The sequence below is a fragment of the Schistocerca cancellata genome, chromosome 3, assembly GCF_023864275.1.
Source record: "Schistocerca cancellata isolate TAMUIC-IGC-003103 chromosome 3, iqSchCanc2.1, whole genome shotgun sequence".
Taxonomy (NCBI): domain Eukaryota; kingdom Metazoa; phylum Arthropoda; class Insecta; order Orthoptera; family Acrididae; genus Schistocerca; species Schistocerca cancellata.
This window is the reverse complement of record NC_064628.1, coordinates 450296526-450323333: the sequence shown is the minus strand read 5'-3', so window position 1 is coordinate 450323333 and position 26808 is coordinate 450296526. Positions and strand designations below refer to the sequence as shown.

General features: G+C 40.3%; 1 protein-coding gene across 1 annotated transcript in view; it reads right to left on the bottom strand.

Moving 5' to 3' along the window:
- LOC126176362 (uncharacterized) overlaps positions 1 to 26808 on the bottom strand; it is a 1325137-nt gene that overhangs the window by 647731 nt on the left and 650598 nt on the right. Inside the window, exon 4 of the mRNA XM_049923517.1 lies at positions 16899 to 17058. Coding sequence (XP_049779474.1) covers positions 16899 to 17058 — 160 coding nt within the window. The remainder of the gene's footprint in view (positions 1 to 16898; positions 17059 to 26808) is intronic.

The window sequence follows — 26808 nt, the reverse complement described above, 5'->3', positions numbered from 1 at the left end:
ACTTGGTATTCCCCCTAAATTCGAACAACATTGCAGAGGCTCTCTAACGTTATCAGAATAGCACTTCAGCTTCGAATAAGGCGGGGGATCCTGTCTAAAACCCAGGCATAAGTTCTTTTATAAAATGGAACTACGTGGTTCCTGAGACCTTTTCCAGTCTCAAACATCTATGATGTATATATGCAGACTGAAGTGACAAATGAAAAGTTGTACCAAGGTCAGGATTTCACGCGGCTCTCCTACTCACTCGGCATATGCATTAACAACTGCGCCACCCTGGCACTGTTCCTTCGAACCGCTGGTCGGACTACCCCATCCAACCTCAATCCAAATTGCCATTCACATCTCAAACCACTTGGCATTCCCTCCAAACTCGAACACCATGAAAAGGGAAATTTGACTGAAGAGGGAGGCATGCTGGGGTTGTTAGTGCAGTTGTGCAAAGAAATTGTGCCAGGGTGACATTGCGGTTAGCACATCACGTAGTGGGCAGGAGACCCTGGGTACAGATTTTCATACGTCGCTTCAGTCTGTGTTTATACATTGATAACCCAAAACATTATGACTACTTGCTTCACATCTTGTTTGTCCGTCTTTGGAACGATATACATCACTGATTCTGCGCCTCAGGGATCCGAAAGTTTGTTGGTAGGTTTATGCAGATATTAGATGTCTACACACAGATCATGTAATTCGCGTAAGTAACGTGTGGGGCGGCGAGTAACTTGTGAAAATTATAATAATTGCTGTATAAATGTTTGCAATACAAATGTTTGAATGTTGAATCAGTTTCAGGCTTTTAGAATGTTGTTAATGCTGTCTTTCGCCGTTCTCAACACTGGCTCTCTATTTACCTTTTTAGCACCCAGAAAGTGATTTAACAAAACGTGAAGCCTATAATTAGAGTTCCTAGTGCCCACTTCATCTGAGAACACCATTATAGCTGCAGCTTATAGCTCTGAGGAATTAGGAGATTGTCCGGGATTTCTAATCAAAAACGATTTTCCAAAATAGTTGAGTATATTCTGAAATTCACTGATAAAAACACAAGTATTCCTACAACCTAACTAATAGAGTAGTTCAGAGTCTAATGCGCTGATGCAACTATAAATGTCCGAATTAAATGTTAAAAAGAATGCTCGCCAAAATTTGATGAGAATATTTAATCAAACGCCACACTAAATAATTGGTAGAATGTCTGTCCCGCGACGGCACGTGAAAATACGACAATACGCAAACTGAAACTAGATAATGAAAATCATCCCCGAATTAACCCATCACTTGAAATGATTTCATGGTTCCGCGTATCTCTAGTAACTTAATACGGCACCCGAGGCTGTTTGTAGCAGTGATACCGAAGCGACGCGACTCCCGACACAGATGTCGTGCTATTCAGCGTCTGGAGAGAACTGGGGTCTTCCTTCCTCGCGCAGCGCTCTTATATATATAGCCGCGGTGCGGACGGCTAAGGGAACGCCTGATCAAATCGGCTCTCCCGACTAGCCGCTGGGCTAGTATCGCACCACTTCAAGTTACATAATAATTTATAGCTTCTTTTGCTGATGGCCGATGAAGCTCTTAATTTAAACGTGCATTCAGCACGCAGGTAAGTATTGATGATAAAATTTTGACGTGGCTAAGTTAAATATTTTGGGCGAGAGAATTAATTAAATTACACTGCACGCAGTAGATGAGCTCTGAATTGGCCCTTTTGAGATCCGCTATCGCTATAATTTTATAGGCATTCAAAAGAAACTTTTCACATCTTCACAATCATAGCGGACCTCCAACCTATTTAAATCTAAACATCCTAGCCTTATTTATTAGCCTACTTAATCTATCTTGCTTCCTTCAGTTTTGAGATGAAAACCAGAAAATCATGAATTTCCACTAAAGTCTTAATTTGTGAAATCCAAAGTACTGTTTTTATTAAATCATTATGAAAGATGAATCTAAATATAAATTTTGACGTCTCTAGCTCTTTTCTGTTGCGCCAATGATTTTTTTTTAGAAAAACGTCCAAATTTCGAAAATGGCTGAAGTTATCGAACTGATATTTAACACACATTAATTTAGTATTATTCCTGACATGCTAGAAAAGTTTTAGGTCATTTGCTTGATTTTTAAGGTATTGCGCAACATTTATGACGTCAGAGCTAGTTACAGCAGACTGGCTGGCACACAATGGAAACTGATGTGAATTTACTACAGCGTGAGTAGGCTGCTTCCCTACAAACGGGCCGCTGGTTTGCGTACGCGGTGATGGCACCAGAAAGCGACAGAGATGGATTCCATAGGATTTATATCAGCAAAATTTCGTCGCTGAAACATCAACGTGAGTTCAGTTACTATGCTCATCAAACCACTGTAGCATGGTTCTGGCTGAAAGACGACGTCGCCGTCGGAGAACAGGTCCCATGTAAGCGCAGGAGAATGTCTCCCATAGCATGAAACTGCTCCCTCCGGCCTGCGTCAATGGCGCGGTGCACGTTTCGAGCCACCGTCCACCTCCATGGCGGTGTTTGTAGAGACGGCCACCGGCGTGGTGTAGGAAAAATGTGATTCGCCCGAAGAGCAGACATATTTCTATTGATTGACAGTCGAGTCTCGGTGTTGTCGTGTCTACTGCAATCGTAAATGACGATGTCATTGGGTCAATATGTGAACACGTAAGAGTGGTCTGCTGCGGAGATCCAGGTTGAACAATGCACGATGAACGATGTGCTCAAAAACACCACCACTGTTCTCTTTCGCCCGAGACGACACAGACCACTACCTATTCTATTTTACAGAGCAGACAAGCGTTCAAACCGCACGTTCTGTGAAGAATCATTGACGTCCAATCATTTAGCGCCTAGTGGTAGTCTCACTGTCCTCCTAGCTCTTTCCGTGGATGCTCACGACAGTAGCACGTGAAAATTCGACCCGCTTCGCCGTTTTCGACATACTCGTTAACAGACTCCGCGTAATAATAATCTGCCCATTGTCAAAGGTACTTTCTCCATGGATTTCCCCATTTGCAAGCTATATCTTGGCTAGGATGATCCTCCGACCGTGTCTGCACTACTTGCATAAATTTGTTACCGCGTTACGTGCCCGCAGTGATACAGGGCGGCATCCAACTTTCCGGTGACGATGTTCATAATATCTTTGAATATCAGGGTACATCATAGATATCTGAGACTCTGAAAGGTCTGCAAAACCATGTAGTTTCGTTTACTAATTGCATTTAGTTTGCTTTCTTGTCCCAATTCGCTTTGTATCTGCATGACACTGAAAATTATGTAGAACAGTGAAAATTCTAACGGTATTATTATCGATAGATTTACTGATAAAGAACAGATCGATGTGCGCAATGAATGCAATGGAAGAGTGGCGCTCCGACGCAATGCGGACCTGTTCTCGCACCGACGGCAGCCAGTTCACTTGTCTGAGGGTTTCTGCATTACTCTGGATTGCGAGTTGTATGTTTCGGTTATTGCATAGTACAGGCTTCTTCACTGTTGAGAAGGTATTTTCCCAAAAACATGGGTGACTGTGTTAACAAACAGAATAAACCGTGAATGCATTATTGCTCTGTAGCGAGCCGCTGGAGAATGTGTATCCTTTATATCAAAATACTTAGAAGGTATTCCTCAACAACGTCCGAAAGTTTGTCGGTGGAATTCTGGTTCACCCTGCATACACTGTACACAATTCTCTTGTCGTAACACTAAGTATACCTCTCCTAAAAGAGGTAAGTATTCTTCTTCTACAGATTTCCCCAAGCGATTTCTGACGTAATTTTAGCACATTCAGAATTTAAAGAGACTAATAGGGATTATGGATTGCATTTTTAATGCCTTAACAAGGATTAATTTACCTGTGCGAATAATTTACCTGAACCTTAAAAAACTAACTAAAGTCTTGAAGTTAAAAAAAAATTTGGTTATTTGGTCTACAGCAGAACGCTAAAGAAATTCATTGTTTGGAGACGTGGAAGAAGGTTGTAAAATACATGCTGGCATCAATGTATCGTGGTAAAATCAGCCCCTCGCTTATTATCCAAAGCTTTACAGCTTCGTTTCTGTGCTATTCATACTTTCATGCAATAAGGAGTTGTAGAAACGCTACTTCTCCGCAGGTGAGACAACATTCAGTATTTTTCCTTTTCGAGTATCTGTGTTCCGATCATATTGGGCCCATGCTGAAGATGCACGTTGTAAGCGCACTTTCTTCAAAAGTATCAGATGTGCGAGAGTAGAGAGGATAGGGCACTGTATTTCAGAACCAGTGAGAGCTGTAGGATTCTGGTGCGTGGAACAGTAAGATATCTAAAGAAATTGCTTCGACTTAGAACATCTGCATCCAGCAACAACGTGTGTCTGCCACAATTTTGGATTCACAGTGGACAGAAAATTAAGAGACGCTTGTGTTACTGTAATGTCTGTTGCTGGTTTTTCCCAAATTACGCTGTTCACTTCGTGTCTGGCGTCTGTTGATATTTCTGTTACATGTATTGGCTTGATAAAAGCAGAATATATTGCATGGTATACGTAAATGCTTTTGTTATTCAGCTACTTAAAGATTAGCGAAGAACTAATTTTTTATAACAAAAGCTAAGCTAGGAGCTTTATTAGTATTTCAGTTTCTGACATAAAGATATTTTAAATTCGTTATTTTTCTGCTGAGAATTCTTCTTTTTTTACAAGCAAGTAATAATTGCTTTCCGAAAAACGATCTTCACGACCCATCTATAGCTGAGTGTGTGAAACTGTATATTCTTACCTGGGTAGAATGGAGTCTCAAGTTTGCGTTGAATCACTGTTCAGTGTATAATACATTTATCGACTACAGAAAACGTTCAGCAGCAGGTTAGATGAGAGTAATGTAAAGTTAACTGGTCGGAGTAATAAAAGAAAACCACTTTTGGCGTTTCTATAGAGTAAAACACTTCATTTTATTTTTCTTCTCCAATAACTGATGTGTATTGGAAACGTACCTATGAGCATATACGTAATAGAATTTGTGGGCTTAATCGTCCGCTGCTATAACGAGGGAAAAAAACCTGGTAGATTACCTGAAGTTCACAAGTGGATAACCGTGAATAATTACCACCAACTGTTTATACGCTCATTATAATGGGCATATTGTGAAATAACGCAGCAACCTAATACGCTGGAAGCAACGAACTGTTGGAGGCATCAGTAAGTTCTCATGCGATTACATACCACAAATATTTCCTCTCCGAAAGTGAATTACTGTGTGCAATTCCTATTTCGGAAATGTACAAAAAAATAATCAGTGCGGTCCAAATCAAGTTGCTTTCATTCCTGGTTCACAATTGCATAAAACTGATTGCTATTTCCACATCGTAAATGTTCGGTGCAGCATTCGTATTGAATCTGCAACTAAATTAATTATTTGTGTTATTGAGGTTGCTATGTACGTATACTCTTCAGGCTATACTTAAATTTATCCTCTGAATACTGTTTCAGGTGCAGACAAATCACGATACATATTCGATATATTTTCCGCAACTGATTCGGAACCGTAATAGGAAATTCTAAATTCATTTTAAATTACGATGTATAACAGCGCTCTGAAGGTGTTTACTCAAATATGAATTTGAGTAATTATGCTTCAATCTGAATTACTATAACTTTATACATGTATTTAATCTTTTCTGTTTGGACGAGTGTGATTTTTCCCACTGCTTTCCTACCAGTGATAAATCAATTTCAGTATTGTTGAAGTCACAACGCAGAAACTGTTTCTGAAGTTGAACTGAGTGGTGATGTGTGTCGCTGTTCAACGCCCAAATACTGACCAATCAAAAGTTTGTGTGTCGCTATTGGCTGGCTGTGCCACATTTGACCATAGCAATTAGCATACTTCTCCACTTCGTTAACGTCTCTTTGAAAGTGGTTCAAGGCATCAGAACAGAGATTCGCAGCTGTTTGACGTTCTGCAGGAGGCTAATATTATTTCGCGCTTTGTATTTACATACTACAATTGATATACTTTTCGTTTGCAGCTACCTTACAATATCAAATGTTTTATAATGTGCTCATTACGAACTGTGTAACACCAGGTTCTTTAGAAACATTACATTATTTGGGAGCTGGTATTGAAATTGATTTGCTGTAACAAATGTAAGTGGAGGTAAAGTTATTTGGTAACTTCGCAGACAACCGTTGGACATCGTAGTATTGACCACACAAGGTTTTTACAGTTACTGAGTCGTTAAAGTGGGATGAATTTTGACTTGGTCACGTGGAATAGTAATCGATACAAAATAGGAAATAAATTTATAAGATGGCTAAAGCAGGGCAAACGTGATAAAAGCAATATTCTTTTCTGTAGTGAGGGAAGAGACCGTCATAGGGAATTGTTAAAGAAGTAATGTCCTGATTAAAAGTGTCCGAAGTAGCAACTAAACACAGCCACGAAAAATTAAATTGAGACATAAAACTACTTCATCCGTAAAATCCTTTTATTCTGAGACACTACCGGTTTCACAGCACTTACAGATGCACCTGAAGATGCTGCTCTAAGTACTGCGAAACAACTGGTGCCTATGAATAAAAGGATTTTACATTTGAAGTAGTTTTATTTCTCAATAGGGCTGAAGTAGGTAAGATCAAACGCATGTGAGTGGTAAGAAACTGTAACGGTCATATACGAAAATGCAGCTACAGTATTTGGGTTTTCATGAGGAACAATCCAGAGTGACAGTAACTATAGTGATAATGGTTTGTAATAATAGTGACATGTACGAATACCAACTGGAATTGTTATAACTGAGAAGCTTATCGTGTGTATAATTTTATGTTTACGTATGTATTCGCACTGAATTTGAAAGAATTGTAACTAAACTGTATTAACCCTTAAGCCATGAGGTCACTTTTCTGTAATGTATACGAAGAGGTAGGGTCTCTGGGACCCCTATGCTGAAACCGAGATTTGAGGCAAAAATCATTCGAAATTTTTAATTTATGCTACATAATGTTTATTTCTGGAATTATTTATGTGTCAGTTAAATGATTTTAGTTTATTTTGTTGTACTAAACAAAGCCTGCAACATTTTGCTATCTATCACATGAAAGCAAAGAATTCTGTGTGGTTCTTTTAAAAAGTATCCATAAATGGACTGTCAGAGTACTTAATTTTACATTCTGAAAAATTGTACAGTCTCTTCAGCAAATAAATTTCCAAATAAAACTAAATTCCAGGGTTTAAATTTGCACATAAAAATTCCACCTGATGGGTACAAAAAGAAAGTCTTTCAAACTTACATTCATTGCTGTGAACTACATTTTTCTTATCACCACTCAGAACACATTCGATTTTAAGACATTTTAAGTATTTCATTGAAGAAACATACAGATCTCCATTACAAGTTTCCTGAAGTTCTTTCTCTGAAGGATACTCTTGTTCGATAGCAGAACTGCGATCACTGGTTAATGTAAAATCGACGTCTTTCTCGTTTATTTCTTGATCTATATCACTATCACCTTCCTCCATAGACCGACTAACAATCCCATCAAACTCGGGAAAGTTAAAACTGACACATCCTTCGTAAAAAATTTTGAGCTATACGGTATCGTACTGAAGAAAACACGTACGTAGTTCACGAGTCGCGGTCTAGGAGACCCCAACACACATAAATAACACGTGTCAACAATAAACACAGAAGGCGATAACGCAACCAACAACAAAACATCGTAGTCTTGGCAGTTATTTAAGGAGGGTAGAAGGGGTACAGAAGCATTCCACCACAACTGGTCTTGGAGAGCGAGTTCGAAAATTTTCGCGCAGTCCGAGAGACCACACCTCGTGACTTAGGCCTTAATTGGTAGAGGTACATAGGATCCATACAAGGCACATGGTCACACGTGTTAATCATTTCCCGTTTACCTGTATATAAGACATACCCTCCAGCTAAACTAATTGTGACTGTATTAAAGTAATGTATACGGTATCGTACAGAAGAAACCACGTACGTATTTCACGGGGCGCGGTCTAGGAGACCCCAACACACATCAATAACACGTGTCAACAATAAGTCTTAAATTTTTCAGCCGATAATGTCGTTGAAATATAAAAATCGGATTATTAGCACATATTTACATTTACCTAGAGGTGAAACACATCCGCCACAAACTGCAGCGTTGTTTGCGGCTCACATTATAACATGCGTATTTCACTCTTTCATATCCCAGCGTTTACCCCAAGTAGCACAGGGTCTGCTTTTTCAAGAATTTGGGATTTTTTTAATTGTTTATCCTTATGGGTGGATGTCCTTTCCGACGCCACAGTTGTAAAGTTTACTTAAGAAAGGGAAGTCGTGTGTGTGCCATCGGTCTATGAATTTAAACATCGTTCTGTGCGTAATAGTATTTTAACTGTTTCTGTATCGTATTCTCCGAGGCAGAAGTTGGGGACGAGCCAAGTATTTGCCTAAACGAGCCTGAGAAGCCGTGCAAAAGTCAGAGTCAGGCTGCCCGCTGTGCCAGACCATGGTCGTTAATTTGCCGCTCGGATGCGTTCCGTGTCTGGCCCATCATCCTCTAAAGCAAACCAGCGTACTGCGCGTTACTCTATACGTGCAGGACTCACATTGCAACAAGCCATGCTTTCCAGCATTTTCTGTTAGCACCAGGATATATTATTAATGTGCAGCCAAATATGGTAAGCTCCCTTACTAGCACGACGGATAAATTCATGACGGATCTTCTTCTAAGCTGAGTTTCTTATTAACAGGTATCTTCAGAGGTTAGCTGAAAGGTATGGAGTTTATTTCAGTCAAATACTCATGTAAATCATCTAATTGCTTCAAAGGTAGTAAAAATTTCACTAAAAGCATTGACACGTAGAATGTTATGATGCCGTCATCAGCCAAGTACTACTTATAGCCTACTTATAGACTAGTTGGTTGAGACAGTTTTAGCCACTAAAATTTTTCATGAGAATTTCACTGAAATAACTTTACAGAATGTTTTAACCACAGCTTGTGCACGCATATGTCGGATATATTTTACATATGTATATATACAGCATGTTAGGAGTATAACTGTAGACATTGTGATCATTGGTACCTTAACGTGAACCCACTTCGGTGTGTTCGTTGCTTTTTCTCTGTCTCTAACAGTCTGCCCGCAAATATATCACATAATTCACTACCTAATGTTTTCTGCGTGGTCGTAACTGCGCCAATAAGTGATCTACGCCAGTCAGCATAGATTAATTTTTTTGGGTCCACGCGTCCACATTTCAACACCTGAGCTGCTGCCGAGCGGAAGATAACCATTGATGGCTCGCTCTTGCCACATGTCCTTGGAGACAGTAACCAATCTAAAAACATTCTACTCCTAATAGCTGTAGTTATTAGTCTGCAAACGAAGTAAATACTGATGTAATGTTTCTGAGTATTCTGTCCTCAGTCACCAATGAAAATATCTATATTTACCCTGCTAATGCCCTGCATATATCACAGGCATTTTACATTTTTCATGCATATTTGAATACATATTTTATCTGTATCTGTAAAGAATTTCACTCTGTAGTTTAATTTGAATCCTGAAGAAATTTTAAAGTTTGCTTAGGTCGTGGACAAAGGTTCAATTTTTTTGACGTGAAAATAGTATCTCATCTCGTTTCTTGACAATTATTTAATTTTTTTTATTTTGCTTATCGCAAGAGTCTTTTGACAGCAATAGTTCCGCTTTTTCTCTTTACTTTGAATCTGATCGGTCGGTTTCCATTTCCTGTGAGGCATTTTCGCAACACTAACTGATTGCCGTTACGAGAAAGTAACAGTCTCTGGCTGATATCTGATCCTCCGCTATTCTACACCGTGCGAGTCCAGAGAGGACGCTAAATGTATCTGTGGTGTTCAGCCGTGTGGCATCATCTTTGGCCCCAAAACACGCTAAAAAATTATCGGATATCTGCAATGCTCGTTCCTGTGGTGTGAATGACACACTGAACAACACAGACAAGGATCACGTTGCGCTTTAAGCTTTTAAAGTATTCCAGATCAAGTAAATACGGGAAAGAAACACCAACAGGTCATTTTCGAACTTTTTTTATACGTCACCGATTCTCATCTCCACAATCACCTGCCCCCCCCCCCCCCTCTTCCACCGCTATGTGTATTTGGAAGTCTTACTCCAACAGTATGTTTATACGAATAAATATACTAAACTTGTTTATCAGATCAAATTTATATTACCATAGATCATATATTTTTGAAAAATATCATACTGCCACGTGAAACTGCTGGTAAAATTATTTATTTAGACAACCAGTTTTTATTGACAGACCATCATTAGGTTGATAGAAGTATCGACAGCTTCGTGTTACGCCAAATATCTAATAATTATGGTCAAATGATAAAGCCCTGAAATAGACACTATTATAATGTCGTAATATAAATCACACTTTCAGTCTACAAATATAAATGAGTACATTACCAAGCACAGTTTTTATAGATTACCGATGTAATTTATATTACGATATGAAATAGAGTCTAATTCCAGATTTTATCACTTGACGGTAATGATATTTCGCCTAAGAAATGAAGCTGTCAAAACTTTAATGAATCTGTACTGAAGCTGGTTATGTAAATACAGAATTTCACCAGTAGCTGAAGGTGTTACTTGGACATTTTTCCAAAAATATTCCATATTTGGTTGAATGTGCTGCAGGAGTTCCTGAGTTGCACATTCATGCCACCCCTTTTAACCTCCTCCCGGAGCCGCATTGGTGCTAGGGGCACCTTAGTGTCACAGTAATTTTTTTTGAAAGTATCAGGTACATGTGCGAAGTATACTAGATACTGATTCAGAAGCTACAGAGATATAATGATATGTCACTGTCTCTGCATTGCCACTCACGCCGCCCCACGCAGTCTCCCTAAAGGTGAAATGCCATCGGGACTGTCACCAATGAGCCAAATGACATCGAAAATTGAGGGATTCGATATAATATTGCTCTTTACATGCCACAGCTTTTCGCCTCCAACCTCTCCTGTAGGAGTGGCAGAGACATATTACCCCGCCGTAATTTTTTTTTTTTTTTTTTTTTTTTGTCATCAGTCTACTGACTGGTTTGATGCGGCCTGCCACGAATTCCTTTCCTGTGCTAACCTCTTCATCTCAGAGTAGCCCTTGCAGCCTACGTCCTCAATTATTTGCTTGACGTATTCCAATCTCTGTCTTCCTCTATAGTTTTTGCCCTCTACAGCTCCCTCTAGTACCATGGAAGTCATTCCCTCATGTCTTAGCAGATGTCCTATCATCCTGTCCCTTCTCCTTATCAGTGTTTTCCACATATTCCTTTCCTCTCCGATTCTGCGTAGAACCTCCTCATTCCTTACCTTATCAGTCCACTTAATTTTCAACATTCGTCTATAGCACCACATCTCAAATGCTTCGATTCTCTTCTGTTCCGGTTTTCCCACAGTCCATGCTGTACTCCAGACGTACATCCTCAGAAATTTCTTCCTCAAATTAAGGCCGGTATTTGCTATTAGTAGACTTCTCTTGGCCAGAAATGCCTTTTTTGCCATAGCGAGTCTGCTTTTGATGTCCTCTTTGCTCCGTCCGTCATTGGTTATTTTACTGCCTAGGTAGCAGAATTCCTTAACTTCATTGACTTCGTGACCATCAATCCTGATGTTAAGTTTCTCCCTGTTCTCATTTCTACTACTTCTCATTACCTTCGTCTTTCTCCGATTTACTCTCAAACCATACTGTGTACTCATTAGACTGTTCATTCCGTTCAGCAGATCATTTAATTCTTCTTCACTTTCACTCAGGATAGCAGTGTCATCAGCGAATCGTATCATTGATATCCTTTCACCTTGTATTTTAATTCCACTCCTGAACCTTTCTTTTATTTCCATCATTTGATTCCTCGATGTACAGATTGAAGAGTAGGGGCGAAAGGCTACAGCCTTGTCTTACACCCTTCTTAATACGAGCACTTCGTTCTTGATCGTCCACTCTTATTATTCCCTCTTGGTTGTTGTACATATTGTATATGACCCGTCTCTCCCTATAGCTTACCCCTACTTTTTTCAGAATCTCGAACAGCTTGCACCATTTTATATTGTCGAACGCTTTTCCAGGTCGACAAATCCTATGAAAGTGTCTTGATTTTTCTTTAGCCTCGCTTCCATTATTAGCCGTAACGTCAGAATTGCCTCTCTCGTCCCTTTACTTTTCCTAAAGCCAAACTGATCGTCACCTAGCGCATTTTCAATTTTCTTTTTCATTCTTCTGTATATTATTCTTGTGAGCAGCTTCGATGCATGAGCTGTTAAGCTGATTGTGCGATAATTCCCGCACTTGTCAGCTCTTGCCGTCTTCGGAATTGTGTGGATGATGCTTTTCCGAAAGTCAGATGGTATATCGCCAGACTCATATATTCTACACACCAACGTGAATAGTCGTTTTGTTGCCACTTCCCCCAATGATTTTAGAAATTCTGATCGAATGTTATCTATCCCTTCTGCCTTATTTGGCCGTAAGTCCCCAAAGCTCTTTTAAATTCCGATTCTAATACTGGATCCCCTATCTCTTCTAAATCGACTCCTGTTTCTTCTTCTATCACATCAGACAAATCTTCACCCTTGTAGGGGCTTTCAGTGTATTCCTTCCACCTATCTGCTCTGTCCTCTGCATTTAACAGTGGAATTCCCGTTGCACTCTTAATGTTACCACCGTTGCTTTTAATGTCACTAAAGGTTGTTTTGACTTTCCTCTATGCTGAGTCTGTCCTTCCGACAATCATATCTTTCTCGATGTCTTCACATTTTTCCTGCAGCCATTTCGTCTTAGCTTGCCTGCACTTCCTATTTATTTCATTTCTTAGCGACTTGTATTTCTGTATTCCTGATTCTCCCGGAACATGTTTGTACTTCCTCCTTTCATCAATCAACTGAAGTATTTCTTCTGTTACCCGTGGTTTCTTCGCAGCTACCTTCTTTGTGCCTATGTTTCCCTTCCCAACTTCTGTGATGGCCCTTTTTAGAGATGGCCATTCCTCTTCAACTGTACTGCCTACTGCGCTATTCCTTATTGCTGTATCTACAGCGTTAGAGAACTTCAAACGTATCTCGTCATTCCTTAGTACTTCCGTATCCCACTTCTTTGCGTATTGATTCTTCCTGACTAATGTCTTGAACTTCAGCCTACTCTTCATCACTACTATATTGTGATCTGAGTCTATATCTGCTCCTGGGTACGCCTTACAATCCAGTATCTGATTTCGGAATCTCTGTCTGACCATGATGTAATCTAATTGAAATCTTCCCGTAAATCCCGGCCTTTCCCAAGTAGACCTCCTCCTCTTGTGATTCTTGAACAGGGTTTCGCTATTACTAGCTGAAACTTGTTACAGAACTCAATTAGTTCTTCTCCTCTTTCATTCCTTGTCCCAAGCCCATATTCCCCTGTAACCTTTTCTTCTACTCCTTCCCCCACAACTGCATACCAGTCGCCCATGACTGTTAGATTTTCGTCCCCCTTTACATACTGCATTACCCTTTCAATGTCCTCATACACTTTCTGTATCTGTTCATCTTCAGCTTGCGACGTCGGCATGTATACCTGAACTATCGTTGTCGGTGTTGGTCTGCTGTCGATTCTGATTAGAACAACCCGGTCACTGAACTGTTCAAAGTATCACACCCTCTGCCCTACCTCCCTATTCATAACGAATCCTACCTGTTATACCAGTTTCTGCTGCTGTTGATATTACCCAATACTCATCTGACCAGAAATCCTTGTCTTCCTTCCACTTCACTTCACTGACCCCTACTACATCTAGATTGAGCCTTTTCATCTCCCTTTTCAGATTTTCCAGTTTCCCTACCACGTTCAAGCTTCTGCCATTCCACGCACCGACTCGTAGAACGTTAACCTTTCGTTGATTATTCAATCTTTTCCTTATGGTAACCTCCCCCTTGGCAGTCCCCTCCCGGATATCCGAATGTGGGACTATTCCGGAATCTTTTGCCAATGGAGAGGTCATCATGACACTTCTTCAAATACAAGCCACATGTCCTGTGGATACACGTTACGTGTCTTTAATGCAGTGGTTTCCATTGCCTTCTGCATCCTCATGTCGTTGATCATTGCTGTTTCTTCCGCCTTTAGGGGCAATTTCCCACCCCTAGGACAAGGGAGTGCCCTGAACCTCTATCCGCTCCTCCGCCCTCTTTGACAAGGCCGTGCAGAATGAGGCTGACTTCTTATGCCGGAAGTCTTCCGCCGCCAATGCTGATTATTTATTAAAATTTAGGCAGTGGCGGGGATCGAACCGGGAATGAAGATGTTTTGATTATGAATCAAAGACGCTACCCCTAGACGACGGGTACTTAATTTTTATACAAATAATCAAATAGGTAATGAGCCATGTGGATACAAAACTTGGTTAAAATTGCTTCAGGCGTTATTCAGTTCTTTTCACCCCCACCCTCAACAAAGAAGTGGATGTTTCAATACAGTTTGTGCGATGTCACTCAAGTTCAGCTGAAATCAACCCAATGGTTTAGGAGGAGATCTAGAAAATTTGTACAGTCATGTTTCTAATATACAGGCTGTTTCAAAAAGGATATACGTATTACAAAGTATAATTTAGTCCAAATTATCGATCGGTGCGCCGCGGATCGACTATTGGAGAAACGAATACAGAGTCTAATTTAATTAATAGCCGGTAGATGTCAGTTGTCTTCTGTTTTCCTTGGTAACCGTAGCATGTTTAAAATGGCCACTCCGCAGCAGAAATCATTTTGTGTTCTCGAGTTTGCGAAGTGCAATTCCGTGATTACAGTGCAAAGACGTTTCAAGCTGAGGTACCAAATTGATCCTCCGAATGGATGGAAAACTCGCTGATGATATCGGCAGTTTCTAGATACAGGATGTGTATGTAAAGGAAAGTGTCCTGGCCGCCCTCGTGTTCCTGAAGAAAATATGGCACGAATTCATAATGTTTTCCAACGTAGTCCTTCAAAATCAGCTCGTCGTGCCAGTCGGGAGTTACAACCGTCTACAACAACAAATTGGCGTGTTTTGAGACGTCGGTTGGTTATGAATCCGTAGAAGTTACAGCTGTTACAAGTTCTGAGGCCTGATGACAAACGCAAGCAGGTGGAATTCTGTAACGAGATTCTTGATGCTATTGACAATGATAACACTTTCGGACAACGTATCGTGTTCAGTGATGACGTGACTTTCCATGTTAGTGGTCACGTAAACAAACACAATGTTCGAATTTGGGGCCTACAGAACCCAACACAGCCTTAGAACATGTACGAATGTCACCCAAAGTCAATGTGTTTTGTACGATATCCCGATCATCTGTTACGCCCATTCATCTTTGATGGAAACACGTTAACGGTCAGCAGTATCTTTTTATGTTACAGAACTGGTTGTCTCCGAGACTGAACGAAGACAACTTCATTTTCCAACAAGACGGGGCTCCCCGTCACTGGAGTCGCCAAGTGCGTGAATATCTGAATAAAATTTTTCTACAACATGGTTGTGGAGATGAAGCAGCGATTAGTATGATTAATCAATTATCCAAAAACAGTCTTAATCGCATTTATTGTTATTATACCGCCAACCGGTTTCAACCCGACGTAGGGGTAATCTTCTAGGCGTTTACATTGTGAAATTATAGATATCCGTCACAAAGACTCCATCATAGAACAGCTAAAATTACGTAAATTTAAAATATGTTACCCATTGGTCGACTGCTGGTGGTGTCACTCCTGTCTACATAACGGCAGGAAACTATGCGAGACTAACCCTTTGTATGGGCTTAAATAGCGTGCTGAGGTCATGTGAATAGACGGCAACACCCCCAGCGGCGATAAGCAGCATTTAATACAGTTTATTATATGTAATTATTAGTCATTTGTCACAAATTGTTTTACTTTATATTATGGCACATAATGTAATATACTTTTACGAATTGATTACGGAATATTTGTTATTATTTTATAGTTAACACTATAGTTGTAACTCTTTTTAAATGGAATGGTTCCGTTTACTGTTATTTACTGTGAATTAAATTTATCTTAAACCAAGGTGACACCACCAGCAGTCGACCAGTGGGTAACATATTTTAAATTTTCGTAATTTTATCTGTTGTATAATGGAGTCTATAGCTATAATTTCAGAGTGTAAACCCCCAGAAGATGACCCCTACGTCGGATTGAAACCGGATGGTGCTATAATAATAATAATAAATGCGATTAAGACTGTTTTTGAATAATTGATCTGAATGAAACTCTACCGAACTGTGGGATTGGTCGTCAAGGAGCTGGCGACTTGGCATCTGTCAGCTGGGCTTCACAGTCATCGGATTTGACACCCTCTGTCTTCTTCCTGTGGGGTTTCGTTAAAGACAACGTTTATGTACCACCATTCCCACAGAACCTGGAAGAGTTGAAGAACCGGATCCGTACTGCCATAACATCAGTGACGAAGGAGATGCTTGAACGAGTACGGGAAAAATTTGAGTGTCGATATGATATTGTTCGTGTCACTGATGGAGGACATGTTGAACATCTGTAATCTGAACTTGAGAGGTTAGTAAATATGTGTGAAAGGTATTATATTCGTGTGTCTTAAAGTTTAATAAATATGTGCATTCGAAATACGTATATTCTTTTTGAAACACGCTGTACTTTTGTGCTCGCTTATAATGTCAACCAGTAACACGGGAAATACGAACAAGCTGAAAAGTCTTGCTCTGTGAAATTAGGTTTTCTTTGGACAACTGCAAACCAGAGTCATCTACCTCGAGTTTCTCTGTTCCGTGAAAGTGGTACAGTGTAGGTAACAACGTGGAACTGCGTGTGCAGGAGCAAGCGTAGACAACAAGTGTGTGGCGGTGCTCACCTCGTCCTGGTTCTCGTCGAGCTTGGAGTAGGAGGCGCAGTCCTCGCACACCTTCTGGGTGCACTCGAAGCACGTGCGGAAGAAGTCTTCGGGCTTGAAGCTCTTGAGGCAGACCCGGCACGCACCCGCGCGGCACACGGGCTTGCCCGGCTCCGGCTTCCTGCAACACACCGAGGACGGCGGAGGCCAGTGAGAGACTGGCAGGGCAGCTCTACGGCTGGCGTGTTTACTTAGATTCATCACTCACAACTCCCTCACCGCCAGCCGCTTTAGGAAAGTAACTTTTCTGGGCAGTGTGCGTGATACTTGGTCCAGGCTGGAATATATGAAGTTCTCTGTACCAATGATGCATTACATAAAGACTGCAAAGTTGCACGGGTCACATCAATATTCAAGAAAAGTAGTAGGAGTAGTCCACTTAATTACAAGCCCGAATCATTAACGTCGATGTGCAGCAGGTTTTTGGAACATATATTGTGCTCGAACATTATGAAGTACCTCGCAGGAAACGGTTTATTGACACACAGTGAACACGGTCTTAGAAAACATCGTCCTTGTGAAACACAACTAGCTGGTTACTCACAGGAAGTGTTGAGTGATATTGACAAGGGATTTCAAATAGATTCTATATATATCTGGATTTCCGGGAGGCTTTTGACACTGTACCACGCAAGGGGTTTGTAGAGAAATTGCGTTCTTGTGGAATATCGTCTCAGTTATGCGACTGGATTCCTGATTTCCTGTTAGAAAGGTCACAGTTCGTAGAAATTGACGGAAAGTAATCGTGTATAACAGGAGTGATTTCTGGCGTTTCTCAAGGTAGTGTTGTATGCTCTTTGCTGTTCCTTATCTATATTAACGATTTGGTAGACAATCTGAGCAGCCGTCTTAGGCTGTTTGCAGATTACGCTGTCGCTTATCGACTAGTAAAGTCATCAGAAGATCAAAATAAACTGGCAAACGATTTAGAAAAGATATCTGTATGGGGCTACATTTGACAATTGACCCGAAATAATAAAAAGTGTGAGGTCATCCACATGAGTGCTAACAGTAATCCGTTAAACTTCGGTTACACAATAAATCAGTCAAATCTGAAGGACGTAAATTGAACTAAATACCTAGGAAGAACTATTACGAACAGCCTGAATTGGAAAGAACACACACAAAATGTCGTGGGTAAGGCTAACTAAAGGCTGCGTTTTATTCGCAGTGCACTTAGAAAATGTAACAGATCTACTAAAGAGATTGCCTACACTACTCTTGTCCGTCCTCTTTAAGAGTACTGCTACGCGGAGTGGGATCCTTACCAAATATGATTGAAAGACTACATGGAAAAAGTTCAAAGAAGGGCAGCATGTTTTGTACTATCGCGAAATATGGGAGAGAATACAACAGAAATGAAACACGATTTGGGGTGGACATCATTACAACAAAGGCGTTTTTAGTTGCGGCGGAGTCTTCTCAAAAAATTTCAGTCACCAAATTTCTCCTCCGAATGCGAAAATATTTTGTTGGCACCGACCTGCATAGGGAAAACGATCACCATAATAAAATATGGGGAAATCAGACCTCGCACGGAGGTTGTTTCTTTCCGCTCGCTATACGAGACTGGAATAATAAAGAATTGTGAAGGTGGTTCGATGAATCCTCTGCCGGGGTGATTTGCAGAATATCCATGTAGATGCAGATGAATTTCAAGACGTTCTGGCCCGGTAATGAAAATCCGTGTTCTTATTTTACAGCTTGATCTGCTTTTATTTAAATGAACTAAGTAAAAAAAAAAAAAGAAATTTGATTTTTGCGAATAAAAGCCATCTAGATGACTTAATATATTTTTATTTTTTACGATGTTTCAAGTACTGCCATCATGAGATTAAAACTTAACTCATAAAATAAAGTTCGGATGCTGTTACAGTAAAACTTCTTAGGCAGGGCGTTTACTGCCAAGTTCCTAGCTTCATTGCAAAAGATACTGAGCTTTCTGTTACGAGATCTATATTTTGTTTTGATGATGTCAGTAACCGAAACGTCGTAATGAATGAAAATACATTAAGCTAGCTGCAGCGCTTTATTGGAAGATTTCCACAATGGCTGCAGCCTGAGATAGCACGTTTATTAAAGTTTTCCCTATGCAGGTCGGTGCCAACAAAATATTTTCGCATTCGGAGGAGAAATTTGGTGATTGAAATTTCTTGAGAAGACTCCGCCGCAACTAAAAACGCCTTTGTTGTAATGATGTCCACCCCAAATCGTGTTTCATTTCTGTTGTATTCTCTCCCATATTTCGCGATAATACAAAACATGCTGCCCTTCTTTGAACTTTTTCCATGTTGTCTTTCAATCATATTTGGTAAGGATCCCACTCCGCGTAGCAGTAGTAATAAAGTTGTATGTTGTTGTTGCTGTGGTCTTCAGTCCTGAGACTGGTTTGATGCAGCTCTCCATGCTACCCTATCCTGTGCAAGTTTCTTCATCTCCCAGTACCTACTGCAACCTACATCCTTCTGAATCTGCTTAGTGTATTCATCTCTTGGTCTACCTCTACGATTTTTACCCTCCACGCTGCGCTCTAATGCTAAATTTGTGATCCATTGATGCCTCAGAACATGTCCTATCAACCGATCCCTTCTTCTAGTCAAGTTGTGCCACAAACTCCTCTTATCCCCAAGTCTATTCAATACCTCCTAATTAGTTATGTGATCTACCCATTTAATCTTCAGCATTATTCTGTAGCACCACATTTCGAAAGCTTCAAATCTATTCTTGTCTAAACTAATTATCGTCCATGTTTCACTTCCATAGATGGCCACACTCCATACAAATACTTTCAGAAACGACTTCCTGACACCTAAATCAATACTCGATGTTAACAAATTTCTCTTCTTCAGAAACGCTTTCCTTGACATTGCCAGTCTACATTTTATATCCTCTCCACTTCGACCATCATCAGTTATTTTGCTCCCCAAATAGCAAAACTCCTTTACTACTTTAAGTTCTCATTTCCTAATCTAATTCCCTCAGCATCACCCGACTTAATTCGACTACATTCCATTATCCTCGTTTTGCTTTCGTTGATGTTCATCTCATATCCTCCTTTCAAGACACTATCCATTCCATTCAACTGCTCTTCCAAGTCCTGTGCTGTCTCTGACAGAATTACAATGTCGTCGGCGAACCTCAAAGTTTTTATTTCTTCTCCATGGATTTTAATACCTACTCCGAATTTTTCTTTTGTTTCCTTCACTGCTTGCTCAATATACAGATTGAATAACATCGGGGAGAGGCTACAACTCTGCCTCAATTCTTTTCCAACCACTGCTTCCCTTCTGTATCCCTCGACTCTTACAACTGCCATCTGCTTTCTGTACAAATTGTAAATAGCCTTTCACTCCCTGTATTTTACCCCTGCTGCCTTCAGAATTTGAAAGTGTGTATTCCAGTCAACATTGTCAAAAGCTTTCTCTAAGTCTACAAATGCTAGAAACGTAGGTTTGCCTTTCCTTAATCTTTCTTCTTAGATAAGTCGTAGGGTCAGTAATGCCTCACGTGTTCAAAGATTGCTACGGAATCCAAACTGATCTTCCCCGAGGTCGGCTTCTACCAGATTTTCCATTCGTCTGTAAGGAATTCGCGTTAGTATTTTGCAGCTGTGACTTATTAAACTGATAGTTCGGTACTTTTCACATCTGTCAACTTCTGATTTCTTTGGGATTTGAATTATTATATTCTTCTTGAAGTCTCAAGCTATTTCGCCTGTCTCATACACCTTGCTCACTAGATGGTAGAGTTTTGTTAGGCCTGGCTCTCGCAAGGCTGTCAGTAGTTCTAATAGAATGTTGTCTACTCCCAGGGCCTTGTTTCGACTCAGGTCTTTCGGTGCTCTGTCAGACTCTTCACGCAGTATCATATCTCCCATTTCATCTTCATCTACCTCCTCTTCCATTGCCGTAATATTGTCCTCAAGAACATCGCCCCTGTATAGACCCTCTATAAACTCCTTCCACATTTCTGCTTTCCCTTATTTGCTTAGAACTGGGTTTCCATCTGAGCTCTTGATATTCATGCAAGTGGTTCTCTTTCTTCAGAGGTCTCTTTAATTTTCCTGTAGGCAGTATCTATCTTACCCCTCGTGAGATAAGCCTCTACATCCTTACATTTGTCCTCTAGCCATCCCTGCTTAACCATTTTGCACTTCCTGTCGATCTCATTTTTGAGACGTTTGTATTCCTTTTTGCCTGCTTCACTTACTGCAATTTTTGTACTTTTTCCTTTCATCAATTAAATTCAGTATCTCTTCTGTTACCCAAGGATTTCTACTAGCCCTCGTCTTTTTACCTACTTGATCCTCTGCTGCCTTCACTCTCTCATTCCTCAAAGCTACCCATTCTTCATCTACTGTATTTCTTTCCCCCATTCCTGTCAATTGTTCCCTTGTGCTCTCCCCGACACTCTGTACAGCCTCTGGTTCTTTCAGTTTATCCAGGTCCCATCTCCTTAAATTGCCACCTTTTTGCAGCTTCTTCAGTGGTCAGAGTCCACATCTGCCCCTGGAAATGTCTTACAACTTAAAATCTGGTTCCTAAATCTATGTCTTACCATTATCTAATCTACCTGAAACCTTCTAGTATCTCCAGAGTTCTTCCATGTATACAACCTTCATTCATGATTGGTGAACCAAGTGTTAGCTATGATTAAGTTATGCTCTGTGCAAAATTCTACCAGGCGGCTTCCCCTTTCATTTCTTAGCCCCACACCATATTCATCTACTACGTTTCCTTCTTTTCCTTTTTCTACTGTGGAATTCCAGTCCCCCATGACTAATTACGTCTCCCTTCACTACCTGAATAATTTCTTTTATCTCATCATACATTTCATCAATTTCTTCATCATCTGCAGAGGTAGTTGGCATATAAATTTGTACTACTGTAGTAGGCATTGGCTTCGTGTCTATCTTGGCCACAATAATGTGTTTACTATACTGTTTGTAGTAGCTTACCCGCACTCCTATTTTTTTATTCATTATTAAATCTACTACTGCATTACTCCTATTTGATTTTGTATTTATAACCCTGTATTCACCTGACCAAAAGTCTTGTTCCTCCTGCCAACGAACTTCACTAATTCCCACTATATCTAACTTTAACCTATCCATTCCACTTTTTAAATTTTCTAACCTACCTGCCCGATTAAGGGATCTGACATTCCACGTTCCGATCCGTAGAACGCCAGTTCTCTCTCTCCTGATAACGACGTCCTCTTGAGTAGTCCCCGCCCGGAGATCGGAATGGGGGACTATTTTACCTCCGAAATATTTTACCCAAGAGGACGCCATCATCATTTAATCACACAGTAAAGCTGCACGCCCTCGGGAAAAATTACGGCTGTATTTTCCCCTTGCTTTCAGCCGTTCGCAGTACCACAACAGCAAGGCCGTTTTGGTTAGTGTTCAGGGCCAGATCAGTCAATCATCCAGACTGTTGCCCCTGCAACTACTGAAAAGACTGCTGCCCCTCTTCAAGAACCAGACACAAATATGTCTTTGAAATAGAGGAAGGAATAAAATTGTGTTTTTCCCGAGTTGGATCACCTCTAAAAACCAGTCTATTTATAAGCAAACACGGACAGAAGAGCTTCAATCCCAAGATCATTAGAAAAAGACTGATCTGGGAAAGAACTAGATTTAACAGGATGAATTTAACAGATGCACTGGAAGAACAAAAAAGACAGAAATGGATGGGACGAGAAAAGAGGGAATAAAGTTGACAATAGGACAGAGTTACTTGTACAGTGTTATACAGAAGGAAGACAGTTGGATTATGCCGAGGGAGAAGCTAGCACAATAAGAACACATAAAGCGTTAAATTAGATTTATCAGACACAAGTTACCGGGTGGTTTCCTTTAGATTCGTATGGGGAAATTGGAGAAAGAGGCAGATATTTAGTACCATGTATAGCTACAGGAAAGATACTAGACGTATACTTCTTCTATTGCAGTTGAGGAATGATGATATATCTTTACAACTTAATTAATCGGAACAATAGGTTTTAGATCCAAGAAAATACGCTCCACAAAAGCTTTACGTCAGATGACGTTCACTTAGTTTTTTTCATTAGCGTCAATTAACCTGTCTCTACTTTACGCTGTTATTGCTGTTTCGTTTACGCAGCAACACATCAGTTGACAAAATTTGTTTATACCTTTTTAAAACAGTCGATATATTGCATATTTGTTTTGCACCTCTTCACCATTCTGCAAATGCAGCATACATTTCCAACAGAGATTTGTGATTAATTTATCATGTCAATATTCTGTACTATTTGCCCTGGCACGATTGTGGCGTAAGCTACTCCATACCACCGTTTTCACCTATCGTTCTACGCCACGCTGGGCACTTTCTCGGTGTCTTAATCTGTTGCTGCAGTCTCTGGATGGATCTTCTTGAAAATAAACGAAAAGGTTGCTAGTGGAACTACAAACTTTTGATTTATTTACGATGATGATGAAACGTCAAAAAGTAAAACTTTTTGTGTCATGGTATATCGTGCACTAAAATCATAATAATTTCATTGGTATCTTCTTGTATATTTCTTTGCAGTAGGCGATCACGAAATTTTCCCCTTCCTATCAGACAAGAAGTTCAGAGGATTGTATCGATTAAATATTACTGATTTTGCAGACAAAGGCAATAACTGTACCTAATGAAAGAATTGAAACTTTTCTTTCATAACGACCAAGCAGAGGCTCAGTTACAGATACAGCAAGTAGCATACTTCTGTTTATTGGTTGGAAGAAACTGGGAAAATGTAACCGCTCTACAAAGGAAAATGCTTACAAAACACTCGTGTATCTCCGCTCAGAATATTACTCAAGTGTTTGGGCCCCACACCAGGTATGACTAGCACATGGCATTGAACGAATAGAAAAGAGACAACATGAGCAGTTAGTGCTTTATTTAGCCAACGGGAAAGCGTCAGGAAAATGCTTACAAACCTGAAGATGCTTGGTGATTGGGTAGACGCTTGAAGACACAAGTCAACGAATCGCTGACAGCTGGTTTATCATGTTCCAAGAACCAGTATTGAGGAATCTAGAAATGTGCTACAGATTACTCGACTAGTTACAGCTCTCATTGAGCCATTTAAAGTCATTCTTATCGCGCTCCATACGCGAATCGAACAGTAGGAAACTATAACACGGAAGTTTTTTTGGTACAGTACAGCATCGTAACGTAAAAAGCAGTTACTGGTGAAACCAGTAGATCCTGAAGAAGGCTACTAACCGTGGCCCAAAAGTTGGTGTCACCAGTGATAGTTGTTTACAACAAGACGCGGTACCGAACATAGAAAAACTCTGGCCTCGAAACATACGCAATTCAACTCCAGTATGCTTTTTAGTTGAAGGTATCTTATTTCCATGCACTTTAAAATAGTTTTCAGAGTATCGATGTAGATATGGAACGACAGACTATCCTAAATGATCACATTGAACTGGAAAATGGAATTTCCTTGAGAAATTGCTAGGCTTTTTCTTTTTATAATACACTGGAATTTAATTCTCTATGGCAGCTTGTGACTAACGTTAATTTTCCGCATAATATCGCGACAGTACATGAAGTATCAACGTAAATAAATCAAAAGATGATAATTTCAAAAGAGTCCGCTCATCCATTTGCAGCAATCGATAAACTGGAGGGTATTTCTCTGAAATATGATCCACATAAATCTCAATGAGAATCTGCATCACCTAATATTAGGTGCTTACAAATGAATCATGGTCACTGATATAAATGGTGTTACGGAAAGTTACGGCGAAACTTTCAGGAAACATTCCTTGCACACAAATAAAGAAAAGATGTTATGTGAACATGTGTCCGGAAACGCTTAATTTCCATGTTAGAGCTCATTTTAGTTTCGTCAGTATGTACTGTACTTCCTCGATTCACCGCCAGTTGGCCCAATTGTAGGAAGGTATTGTTGACTTCGGTGCTTGCGTTGACATGCGACTCATTGCTCTACAGTACTAGCATCAAGCACATCAGTACGTAGCATCAACAGGTTAGTGTTCATCACGAACTTGGTTTTGCAGTCAGTGCAATGTTTACAAATGCGAAGTTGGCAGATGCCCATTTGATGTATGGATTTGCACGGGGCAATAGCCGTGGCGCGGTACGTTTGTATCGAGACAGATTTCCAGAACGAAGGTGTCCCGACAGGAAGACGTTCGAAGCAATTGATCGGCGTCTTAGGGAGCACGGAACATTCCAGCCTATGACTCGCGACTGGGGAAGACCTAGAACGACGAGGACACCTGCAATGGACGAGGCAATTCTTCGTGCAGTTGACGATAACCCTAATGTCAGCGGCAGAGAAGTTGCTGCTGTACAAGGTAACGTTGACCACGTCACTGTATGGAGAGTGCTACGGGAGAACCAGTTGTTTCCGTACCAGGTACAGCGTTTGAAGGCACTATCAGCAGCTGATTGGCCTCCACGGGTACACTTCTGCGAATGGTTCATCCAACAATGTGTCAATCCTCATTTCAGTGCAAATGTTCTCTTTACGGATGAGGCTTCATTCCAACGTGATCAAATTGTAAATTTTCACTATCAACATGTGTGGTCTGACGAGAATCCGCACGCGATTGTGCAATCACGTTATCAACACAGATTTTCTGTGAACGTTTGGGCAGGCATTGTTGGTGATGTCGTGATTGGGCCGCATGTTCGTCCACCTACGCTCAATGGAGCACGTTATCATGATTTCATACGGGATACTCTACCTGTGCTGCTAGAACATGTGCGTTTACAAACACGACACAACATGTGGTTCATGCACGATGGAGCTCCTGCACATTTCAGTCGAAGTGTTCGTACGCTTCTCAACAACAGATTCGATGACCGATGGATTGGTAGAGGCGGACCAATTCCATGGCCTCCACGCTCTCCTGACCTCAACCCTCTTGACTTTCATTTATGGGGGCATTTGAAAGCTCTTGTCTACGCAACCCCGGTACCAAATGTAGAGACTCTTAGTGCTCGTATTGTGGACGGCTGTGATACAATACGCCATTCTCTAGGGCTGCATCAGCGTATCAGGGTTTCCATGCGACGGAGGGTGGATGCATGTACCCTCGCTAACGGAGGACATTTTGAACATTTCCTGTAACAAAGGGTTTGAAGTCACGCTGGTACGTTCTGTTGGTGTGTGTTTCCATTCCATGATTAATGTGATTTGAAGAGAAGTAATAAAATGAGCTCTAACATGGAAAGTAAGCGTTTCCGGACATATGTCCACATAACATATTTTCTTTCTTTGTGTGTGAGGAATGTTTCCTGAAAGTTTGGCCGTACCTTTTTGTAACACCATGTATAATAGGTTTATAAAATAGTGAATGAGATTGAGTACAAGAAACCGAGATGGTCATATGAGCTATTGAAATAAACAGTAGAAAATGTGACTCACTGCGTTTATTTCGTACATTTTAATGCTGCAGTGACGATGTTTCCCACATTCGTCACGAAAAAAATAATATGGTGCATTATAAAATCAAATGTAATAGTAGATGTTTGACTACTGTTAGGTGTGAAGTCACTATCACAGCAATAATTATTTTGAATGGAAGAAGTGTATTGATCTGTTAAATGTTACAAAAACAGTATATCAGTTAGTATCAATCATAAAAATTGAAACAGCAGAACTGCAAAGTAATAAAGAGTAAACTGAAGTAAAAGAAGTATTGCAAATATTCAGAGATATAAAAATGTATTGCGCAAGTTAAAAACATATTAAACAAGAAATAACAGCCTGTCTACCCGTCTCCTAAAAGTACGTATTTACTGTACAACACGAGTTCAGATTTATTGGTTTTAAAAATGTCAGTTGTCTGGAATCAAACGTATTTAAAATTTTG